The sequence below is a fragment of the Coptis chinensis genome, chromosome 1, assembly GCF_015680905.1.
Source record: "Coptis chinensis isolate HL-2020 chromosome 1, ASM1568090v1, whole genome shotgun sequence".
Lineage (NCBI taxonomy): Eukaryota > Viridiplantae > Streptophyta > Magnoliopsida > Ranunculales > Ranunculaceae > Coptis > Coptis chinensis.
In genome coordinates this window covers 8870116-8881294 of record NC_141456.1, presented here as the reverse complement: position 1 = coordinate 8881294, position 11179 = coordinate 8870116, and the positions used below count along the sequence as shown (strand labels likewise).

The 11179-nt window shown below is 36.3% G+C and overlaps 2 protein-coding genes across 6 annotated transcripts; both read left to right on the top strand.

Moving 5' to 3' along the window:
• Positions 1–442: 442 nt before the first annotated feature.
• On the top strand, positions 443–5034 carry LOC147521909 (squamosa promoter-binding-like protein 6). 4 transcript variants are annotated; one of them, XM_086589313.1, is made up of 5 exons: positions 443–576; positions 736–1513; positions 1837–1940; positions 2939–3810; positions 4465–5034. In XM_086589313.1, exons 2-4 carry the CDS (start codon positions 846–848, stop codon positions 3781–3783), a joined length of 1617 nt encoding a protein of 538 aa, XP_086445439.1. In that variant the 5' UTR covers positions 443–576; positions 736–845; the 3' UTR covers positions 3784–3810; positions 4465–5034. The 4 variants fall into 4 exon arrangements, with proteins under 4 accessions (XP_086445439.1, XP_086445431.1, XP_086445456.1 ...); XM_086589305.1 differs by lacking the exon at positions 443–576 and having other exon boundaries at positions 586–1513; XM_086589330.1 differs by lacking the exon at positions 443–576 and having other exon boundaries at positions 642–1513; positions 2939–3793; positions 4465–4678.
• Positions 5035–6690: 1656 nt separating this feature from the next.
• Positions 6691–10183, top strand: MGT3 (magnesium transporter 3). Of its 2 annotated transcripts, none has more exons than XM_086589339.1 (7): positions 6691–6897; positions 7548–8096; positions 8777–8847; positions 8968–9096; positions 9192–9533; positions 9733–9780; positions 9890–10183. In XM_086589339.1, the coding sequence occupies exons 2-7, from the start codon at positions 7664–7666 to the stop codon at positions 10118–10120; spliced, it is 1254 nt and encodes a 417-aa protein (XP_086445465.1). In that variant the 5' UTR covers positions 6691–6897; positions 7548–7663; the 3' UTR covers positions 10121–10183. The 2 variants fall into 2 exon arrangements, with proteins under 2 accessions (XP_086445465.1, XP_086445470.1); XM_086589344.1 differs by lacking the exon at positions 6691–6897 and adding an exon at positions 6901–7307.
• Positions 10184–11179: the final 996 nt, after the last annotated feature.

Here is an 11179-nt window from a genome sequence, read left to right as displayed (position 1 = left end):
TTATGAATTTTTGTTTCATTGATAGATGTATACTCGTTCTCCACCATAACCCCAACGTAGGGCCCCGTCTGGGTCATGTCATGTGAGCAAAATTAGACTGATAAATCGATTTTTTAGAATTGAAGCTGCATCTGAAAACCACAGAAACTGAAACCAGAACCATTCCAATTATTTTTTCTTCTCTCTCTCGTCTGAAAAGTTAGAAAAAAAAAAAAAAAATTCGAATTTGTGGACAGACGGCATATTTCTATTGGTTAAATCCATTTTCGGTCAGTAATACAGTTTTTTTGGGCAGCCACTCTATCAATCAGAAGCTGAGAGTCTTGTGGACAGCAAACAGTAGCTTTTCCACAAACTTATTATTCTGAAAAAAAGGGTCAATACACGACAAACATGTTTGAATGGGTGCAAAACTCGTGTTGTTTTGAGTTTTGACTCTCCACTCTCTTTCTCACTATCAAAACCTGCTCTCTCTTCCACACTTACCTTTTATTATTTAAGTGCTTCTTGATCATATATTGCACTTTGTAAAAGGCTTATTCATTACATATATATATATATTGCACTTTCAACTGGGTATCTTTCGTTCATGGGCATCTATATTTAACCTTTAATTTGTTCACATACATTGAAATTAACTTGGACTTTTACATTATATATTTCTTTTGGACTTTGAAGCTGTTGTTTAATGTACTAAAGGAGATGGCTCCTGTTTCTTTTTTTGTTTGTTAATAGGAATTAGTCTTTATCAAGGCATATATGTCGGTGGAGATTGAAGACATGGTTCTGTTCCTTAATGTTTGTTGAGGTTGTACTTTTGTGTACTTAATATTTAGCTTTATGTGATGGAGGCTTGGAACTATGGTTCTGAAGAGAAGGGGTTTGTTTTATCTGATGAAATGGTTTCAAACGGTGATGCTGTTGCAAGAAGTAGAACAGTAGTAATGGGTTGGGACCTGATGAGGAGTCCATTTAACTATGAGAACACTAGGCTGGATTCTGGTGGAGATGTTGAAGTGAACCAAGGATTTATGGATCTGGGGTTTTCTGATATGACTAGAAAACAATTCCCAGCTGCTGGCAATTATTTTGGGGAGTATTTGGATAGTAAGATGAGTAGTGGAATAGTGTCGTCGCCGAGTAATTCGAAAGAATTCTCTCAGGAAGATTCAAGTTCAAGGTTTTCAACTTCTGTTGTGGACTCGAATAGTCGAGATTCTTCACTCTTTGATTTGAAGCTGGGGAGGTTGGGTGATAATCAGGACACACAGGTTGGTAATTCCTCTAAGGAGATGCCGAGTCCATCTTCAGTGTCGTCGTCTGTGCCAGAAAAGAGAGCTCGCACGACGGGTTTGACCTTTCAGAGAGCCATTTGTCAAGTTCATGGTTGTAGCAAGGACCTCAGCAGCTCAAAGGATTACCACAAAAGACATAAAGTTTGTGAGGTTCACTCCAAAACTGCCAAAGTAATCGTTAATGGCATCGAGCAAAGGTTCTGTCAGCAGTGTAGCAGGTTAGAGTTGCTCTTGTTTCATTTTGTGGTAATTTGCATTATAAAACCAAGACAATCAAACTCTTATTGTTAATTCTTGATATGAAATTTCAAGATTTTTATTACTAATGTATATATTAAACCATAGTCATAACACATGGTTTATCTATCTAGTGGTAAGTTGCTTTGATACTTTTTATTACCTTCAATCCTTGTGAGTCGCAGTACTTGGAACTTAATTTCTCTTCTTTGAATTGCTTTTAGCTATAATTGGGCATGAGTTAACTTTCGTACGTCAAAATGGACAAGTTTTCATTATGATGTGTTATTTGTTTGCTATCCAGGTTCCATCTACTGCCTGAATTTGACGATGGTAAGCGTAGCTGTCGTAAGCGTCTTGCAGGACATAATGAGCGCCGCAGGAAGCCTCATCTGGACAGTCATTCTGGTAAAAGTGGGAAGTTGCATCTATCATATATTGTACTTATCTATCTGCTCTCTAGTTTTTGCGCTGATATTCTTGTTTGAAGTCCTTTACCTTTGGTACTCAGCGTACCTTCCCGATATTTTTTATAATTTAAATTTTCTGGTATAGTGTAATTTCATAAAATGAGCAAGATGGTGGAGAAGATCTAGAAACACAGGAAAAGAAAAGCAAAATGACCAACCAAAACCTCAAATCATTCTTCCCTCCCCGAGTATCCAAATACAATTATTGATCTCATCTCCTTAAAAATACCAAATGAACAACTCAAACCTTACCGATTAATTTTATCATGCTTTAGATGTCTTCCCTAATCTAGTTTTATTAGCTTATATAAATCTGTCCTTTAACTCATTAATGCTCCATGCCAAAAGAATTCTGTTCTGGTAGTTGCTTTGGTTCCTCACTTATTTTCCTAATAAGCACTTCACCATTTTGTATCAGTAAAAGGACCAGCTCTGGCATAGAAAATTGAAGCGTAGCTACTAATTACCAAAAAGGGATGGTAGTAAAGTACATATGCGTATTGGTTTAACCCACCTCATTGAAATTTGGTAAAGCTGACTGATAACTATTACCTATGTTTATTATACGTTTGGTCGACATTACCTCTCAGTGAGTCATAAAACTACCGAACCAACCATATGAAACCTTTCCAGTGAATGTACTTTTCATTATCACATGAAGTGAGCTGAGCAGCTGTTACAGCTCAGCAGTTTAACGAGAAAGAAATGCTTCCATTTCTTATTCACAAAGTTATATTAACTTCTTAGTACTGCAATATGCGCTGGTTGAGTTAATAGAAACTTGGTTGATATCCATATCTAACATCGGGCGATATAAATATGGATGGTGTTTAAAATGCACTGCAGATATCCATATCTAAATAACTTTGTCTCTATGTAACTTTGAAATGTAACTCCATGCTCTGTCTAGTTGCTAACATTATAATGATTCTGCAGGTAGCAGGTTTCTGGGAACTTCACCAATGAGAATGTCTTTTATAAACCCCAGTACATTTCCAAATGGCATTATGCAACCAGTGAAATATGAAACCAGTAACTGGTCCAGAGGGGTTAAATTAGAAAATGAGGACTATAATCCTGTCATGAATGAGCATTTGCGTCCAAAATCTTTTCCTCTTTGTGGAGTGGAGAAACAGTTTCCTTTCTTGCATGGAAATCACATTGAGACTGCAAGAAGCAGCAGTTTATGTGAGAACAATACCAGGTACCAGCACACTTTGCTTGTCCCAGATTCTCTTTCACAACTTGCATTGCGAAGTGCACCTTCAGGCAGTGAAGACATAACGGCTTATGATACTGCATCAACTCTTCATAGAGTATCTGGGGCCTCAGAGGCTAGTAGTGCTCTCTCTCTTCTGTCATCTCAATCACATATTTCACCTCATTCATCTGCAATCCCCATGGGTCAGCCCCTGCTCATTCAGGGCAATCATCCTAATTACAACTTGAATCAATTCTCTCAAAAGGTTTTTGGAATAAGCTCACAGGCTTCAACAAGTTTAGGGTCAAATAGGTTTTCTTCGTCCGTGGAAATTGAGCGACTGAATCCCATTGTGGCTTCTGATGCAAGCAATTCTGTTAACTTCGGTGTGCATACTGATGGAATATTCCATGCGACAGACTTAGTGAGTGCAACTGATCTTCTCTCTCATGAACATACTGATGCTACCACAGTTGATCTGCTTCAATTGTCATCAGAGCTACAACGTGTGGAACATCAAAGGCATTCCATGCAAGCCAAACAGGAAAATGATACCTTCTTCTACCTCCCTATCACTTGAGCATTATAATGTAAGATCTTCTACGGGGTGAGTAAATTTGGAACTTTCGTTGTTACAGATCATGTTTCGTACTTAGGAATTTATGTGTTTAAACCTCCTATGCTTTACACAATGGGAAAGCGTGGCATATTGGACTTGTGGTGACAATGATATAGCATCCAAGTTGTTGTATCACGAATCATGATATTATAGCGCTATAAGAAACAAATAGATGCTACTTACAAAATATATTAAAAGTAAATAAACGGAAAGATGTCATCAAAAGGAGGATGTGACAATATGATCAGCAAGTGCTCGAGCAGATGAATTATATTAAATTTTATAAGCAAACCATCTGGACCTAATCATAGGAGTCAAAACTTGTTATGCTTTATTTCCCACTCACAGTTAGGCAGCACTAGATAATATACTTTGATGAAATGTGATATGAAATGCTAAAGTTGATTCACGCTGTCAACACCGAAAGCTTTCCACTTTGTGGCATAAGAAAAGCATGATTTGACATAAAATGCAGAAGGTCTAGTAGTCTAAGTTATAAACTACATGTGTGGTACTCGCTAAATCTTGTTAAGCAGTACCTATGACCAGATCACGAATTTGTGTATGTACACAATATGAATTTTCTGCTCTCTTATTGTATTTTCCCTCTGAGTTATATACCACTGTTTGAACTGATTGCAGGCCGCTAAAGAATACAGCCCCTCAAAGAAATGCCTGACTTATATGAATGTATTTGAAGCACTGAGCAGCAAGAAATGTCGTTACGGCTCTATTATTTGCAATGGCTGGTAACTACTTGTTCTGCTACTTCTGATTTAGAACAGAATCAGGTTGTCACACTATTCGGTTGTCACACTATTCTCAATCAGCTTTCAATGAGTCTTATTTATTCTTAGATTAATTCATTCAGAAGCTCCTAAGATTATGGAAGCTCCTAAATTCTTCTTTTTCTTTGGACACCACATTCTAATTCAGGGTTCACCGACCAAAGTAAACAATTAGAACTGTAGAGACATTGTTAAGCTAGTCCAGATATTTAAAGCTCCAACGAGATGTCTCATACATAACAAAATATTTCAATGTACTATTGAAATAGCAAGTAGATTTTTATTTTTATTTTAGGTGAAATGTGTTGTGATTCATGATTGGAGGACTTTGTTAATAATTGAATTGGAGGAAGAGAAAATAGTCAGTGAAGCAATCTAATCTCTTAATTTATACAAGACATTTAAATTTTGATTGATAAGAGAATCTTTACTGTGGGATCTATTTTCTGTAAAGCAGCATTTTCAATTTTTTATATTTCTGGAAACAATTTTCATCAAATACACAGAAATTAAATATTTATAAAAACTTGTAGTTGTAAGACAACGGAAGATAGTGATCAACTAATGGGCTTAATATTCTGCTAAAAGGAATTGTGAATTAAAATGCAAAATTAGGAAGGAAGGAGTTTCCTTGGGAAAACGGAATGAGGCTATTTTGGAGGTGGTGGGGAGACGAGGAAATTCCTTCATAGCAGTTTCCTTCTGTACTATCAGACTATTACTTTGACAAGAGTCCCTACTCACTAGATAATATGTTGCTAAAAGCCTGAAAGAATACACCGTCTGGATTTTCTCATTTTCATCCAAGACTGGCAACATTAACTCCATAAACCCACTTTCATGTATTTGTAATGAATCTTCGTGCTTCTATATTCTAAATAAAATGATGTTTAACAATCAAGCAACGACCTCTCCTTGTCAGGCATGGAAATTCAATAGCCTCCAACGCCCCAGCAGAATCCATACTGTAAATTCTTATGCATAATATTGTACAACTTGTCGTAACATATTTATGGACCAAATTATCAAATTAATGATATGGTCCATGTTTCTATCAATGTTCTACTATAACATTTTGGGCAGATAATGTTGATCTTCCCGGCTGCGTTACTCTAAAATTCTAAATACAGCACCCTTCGTCATAGATCTTAAAATGTATCACTTGAAATGCATACAACAAGAGATGAACATGTGGCAATGAACCTAACTAGCATACCGCAAAACGGTGGGAGAGGGATGAAGGAGAGGAAGAGAAGAAAATAAACAAATTGAATGATGTGAGCAACGGAGTGTGGTGGTGTTTGGAGAGAGATGGTGTTTTTGTATTCAGCAAAAAAGGGGTGTTTGTGCGTATTTGTGTAATAGTGGACAAAGTAGATTTTGGCTGGCTACTGATTTTAGCCTTGTACCTAATTGCGAGAAAAAAACAACAACAAATGTATGCTTAAACGTTAGTTTCTGACCGCCTAAGATGGTCCGATTTCAAGTCTCATTTTTGAACAATTTCTTATTTAGATTTAAACAAAAAACAATTTAAGAAAGAAAGGAGAACAATTAAATGAAAAAAAACCCGAAAAAACAAACAATATTTTTCTGTTGTAGCTTTCATGAAGAATTGAAGATTGAAGATAGAGGAAGGAAAGGGATGAACCATGGGAAATCTTAGGAATGGGTGGTATCGGAAATACGTTTGATCAACTTATTACCATCTAAGTAACAATTTGTAAAACCTTTCCGACCAACCCATTCCCAAAACTCCCCACAGCTTAATCCCTTTCCACCACCATCACTTCCCTTTCACCTAACCACACCACTCACACTCTCTTCCCACCAAAGTCTTTATATATAACCGGCGTGTGGAATATGCCATAAAAAACGTGAATAGCATGACCAGCTGGTGATTTAATAAAATGCCCTTTTGCGTTTTTGTCCATAATCAACAACCATTTCAGAGTATAAAAGAATCACAGCAACCAATGTCCAAAAATGCCTTTGTGTGGTTAATTATCTCAAAAATCACAACCCACGGACCCATTTAATTTTTTGCCAATAAAGCCCAACTGTCCATGGACCATGGCTCATTTCAGTAAAAGTCCTCTTCTTGTTTTTTTTTACCGACCAATCAATCATACACTCAACTTTTTTCAGAAATTTGGATTCACCTGACTCGATGATGATGATGGCTCATTAGAATAATAATTGCTTGAGGGGATTTTTTTATCTTATCTGTTTAAGACTTTAAACTAGTCTTTTAAGCTCCAAATTAGTATCTTAATCAGTAAATCAGGTATTTTTTTTTTTTTTCTTTCTTCTTAATTGCTTCAATATAAACTTTTGGTTTTTTAATTACTTTTTTTTGTAATGAATGGGCTCTTTTTTATGCATTTGTTGATTAGATTTTACTTGCACCTTATTTGAGCTGATATTGATTTAGTTATTGTAATAGTAGGCTTTGGTGCAATTATAGAATTTTGTAATAAACTTTGATTGTTTTATTTGTTTGGTTAGAGAGATATGGGTGGATGTAAATAATTTGAGTTTCCACGGGTTTTGGATTTTAGATAGAAATACAAATTTTGACACAGTTCTGTTTTCTTTGGTAAGTATGGAGAGGAGATTTACGCCTCGTTTCGAGTTGGTGAATTTAGTCAGTTGAACAAAAAGGGTATGATCAAAGGGGTGAAAGAAACAATAGATGTAAGGAAAAGCAACTCAATATTAATGATTTCTGTCATTTCTAGAAGACCCATTTAGATAGTATGCAAGAAGTTGCGATTTCTGTAACTATTTGTGATTTTCAAGTCGACGACGCAAACACTACTGTGATTGTATCTTCATGTTTTGGATGTTACTTATTGGAGTTATTTTTGATAATGCACTTAGAAATCCTTAGAAAATCATTGTTTGTATGCTAATTTTTGTGGTACCGTGCTTTAGGAATTGAAGAGGATGTGAATAAGATTCTTGAGTTCGTTCAAGCAGTGCGTACTGTTAATCTGAAAGTAACTGAATGAAGTTCAGTAAAAAGTTGGTAAAGAAGGAAGATAGATCTGATGGAAGAAGTGCGAGTTCCGTTTCCTCCTTCCAATCCTGAGCCCAGTTCTTCTCACATGAGATTTGACACGAACAACCGTGGAAATTCTCTGAGTCAGGTGTTTGGGTTTTCAAATGTAAAGAAGAGAGGGCATGGCAGTCGTTCTTGGATACACATTGATAAGAATGGAATCTCAAAGGTTTTGGAGCTTGATAAGGGGACTCTAATGAGAGATTGTTCACTTCCTGCTAGAGATCTTCGGCTGTTGGATCCTATGTTCATTTATCCTTCAACAATATTAGGTCGAGAAAAAGCAATTGTCGTAAATCTTGAACAGATTAGGTGTATAATCACCGCTGATGATGTTATTTTGATGAATTCACTGGATGGTTGTGTTCTGCAATATGAATCAGAACTGGGCAAGCGCCTTCAGGCAAAAAGAGATCAGAGCGGTATGATACTACTACTCATATATTCACGATCAACATTTTTATGAAAGCACACTTTTTGATTGCAATGGACAGTATTTAATGGTTACATTACTTATTACAAGAAGTTGATCAATTAAAAGAGATTAATATAATGAGTGAAAAATCTGAACTCTAAAATTAACATGGCGATTGAGAGTTGGGACACCTGTATGTGTATAATTGTCTGAAACCACAAAATCCTTATTTTTTATTTTTTTTTCCGAAATTAAGCTAGGGTTAGGCAAACCCTCACCTGTATTACTCAACTATAGTCTGTTGTACAACTTGCCAGAGGCATCTTCCTCCACTATTACAGTCAACTGGTAGTCTAGTGGAGGATTTAAGAAATTACAAAAGTTGCGGTTTTTTTCACAAAGACCTGCAAGATAGTCAGCCGCCCTATTACATTCCCACAAAATCCTTATTGCTTTTTCATATATGTACTTATGCATAAACAATTTTGTGAGAGGGAAATTCAGTAGATGATTCGTCAATGTTTTTATAGCTACAAACTAGAATTTAATAATTTATGTTGCTGTTTAATTCTTCGCACCTTTGACAAATGAATGTTTCTATGTAACAATACAAATTCTGGCTAATTTGTTGTTGGTTAGAAATTACCTCTGCCTCAATAGCTTACAGCTTGTACTGATTCAACTCAGATGACCTGCCTTTCGAATTCAGGGCATTAGAGCTGGCTTTGGAACTTACGTGCATGTTTCTTGATGCTCAGGTATATGAGAATCTATTTGGTAACCGGAATGAAAACCTCTATATATATGGACTTAATGTTTCTATCAGGTTACAGCATATAGATGATCTAATATCGTTTCATATTTTGTGGGTTCAACAGGTAAATGAACTGGAAATGGAAATATATCCAGTCTTAGATGAATTGGCAACATCAATTAGCACTGTCAACCTGGAACGTGTCCGTAGGTTCAAAGGTCATCTCCTTTCCTTGAATCGACGAGTTCAGAAGGTATATTGGGGATATTTGTGGCATCTAGTACCTTGTTCCCTCTCAGCTATTCAACTGGCTTATCCTGCATTTCAATTATTCTACGTGCATTGTAGGTCCGCGACGAAATAGAACAGCTCATGGATGACGATGGTGACATGGCTGAGATGTACCTAACAGAGAAGAAAGAAAGAATGGAGGCTTTTGCCGAAACCAATCATTATGTTCAAAATCTTTCGTCCGGGTCGGGAATGGTGTCAAAATCTGCACCAGTTTCACCTGTGAGCTCAACCCCTGCGTATCGTAAGCTGGAAAGGGCTGTGAGCAGTCTTTTACCATTAAGCAGACATGGAAGTATAATCAGTTCATCTGATAATGGGTTCAACATTGAAAAGCTTGAAATGTTGCTCGAGGCATATTTTGTTGTAGTTGACAACACCCTCAGCAAACTTTTATCAGTAAGAGATGATCACTGTGTGTCAGAAACTACTTCTTCACGCTAAATATATTTAAAAGTATAAGCATGTCTTTATTCTGTAAAATGGCTAGATTTCTTGAACTGACCTTGTCATCCAATCAACAGAAATAAACGCAATTTCAGTACCACTAAGGAACATTACTTGATAGATACTGAAAATTGCCTAATTGATGTTGCAGCTCAAGGAGTACATAGATGATACCGAAGATCTTATCAATATTAAACTGGTGAGTCTTTAGTATAGCTCAATATTTTGGGATTTTAATTGTAGCTTAGTAATGCCCTTCCTTTCATCACCCTTCTATTAGTGAATAACAGACATTTTAATTTGAGCAGGGTAATGTTCAAAATCAACTGATTCAGTTCGAGTTGCTTCTGACAGCGGCTACTTTTGTGGCTACAATCTTTGCCGTTGTGGCTGGAGTATTTGGAATGAACTTCAAACCCGCACTTTTTAAATACGGACCTGGTTTTAGTTGGGTATTGGTAGTAACTGGAATAGGATGTGCGGTTATATACATGTCTTTCTTATTGTATTTCAAGCACAAGAAAATATTGCCTTTCTAAAACTTCAAAGAGATCCCTATAGTAAAATTATTTCATTGACCAGAGCAATGATTTTATTAAGGATTTCCTGGCCTAAAATTTGCTATTGGATCTGGTTCCGGGGGCTCCAAGTTTTTGAGACTCCAATGAGTGGTTCAGATTAAACAAATGAAAACTAGTTAGAAGCTGACCATCATGTAGATGCTACCACATCTAGTTATCCTTGTCCTCCGACTTCTTCCATCGAGAGACCTTTCTTCTTCATTAAACTTATATATATCACAGCACCATTCAATACCCAACGAATTGATGAAAAATTGGAAAAGTAGTTCACATAGAATAAAAACTCATATATGTCTTTCTTGTTTCGTTATGTAAATCGCAAAGTGATGTTGGTTTGTTTGGAAAAGCATAATCTATATATATATATATATATATAAAAGCTCGCACACATTCTCTCTTCTAACCATATCGCTCCATTTTGCACCTCGAGCAATATAATTGGCTCCTAAAAAATCGGATGGAATAATAATTAGCGGCAAAATCCCCTCCCCAGGTTTGTTTAAATCTCCTAATCTATTCTTAATTTTCTATGGATTCTTCAAATTAAAAAAAACATAACAAATTAAATAAATCTTATACAAATTCTACCGAAAACCTAACTTTCCTCCTGAACGATTGTCTCTTATCTTTTTCCCTACCAAACAAGAGTTCACAATAGCCCCACTACTGCATCGAGTCAAACTGGCAGCCATGACACAAAAATTTTACGCCTCAATTCAACAACTTCTTTTCTCTCCTCGCCTACGCCCATTCCCGAATCTCACTCTCACCCTTCCATTGTCACAATGACCAGCAAAGACCCGAATCTCGATGCCATCTTTGACAAAAAACGAAACCTTTCATGATCCGCAAGTGATTAAGCTACAAGTAAATTTAAAGAATTGAATCAAAACACATTGAAGTAGTACCACAATTGAACTTATTAAAAGATCAATGTTTTCAAAGTGGCATCCACACAATGAAGAAAGTTGCGAATTCCCCATTAAACTATTACTCTCCAGGAAATCGATTTTATCC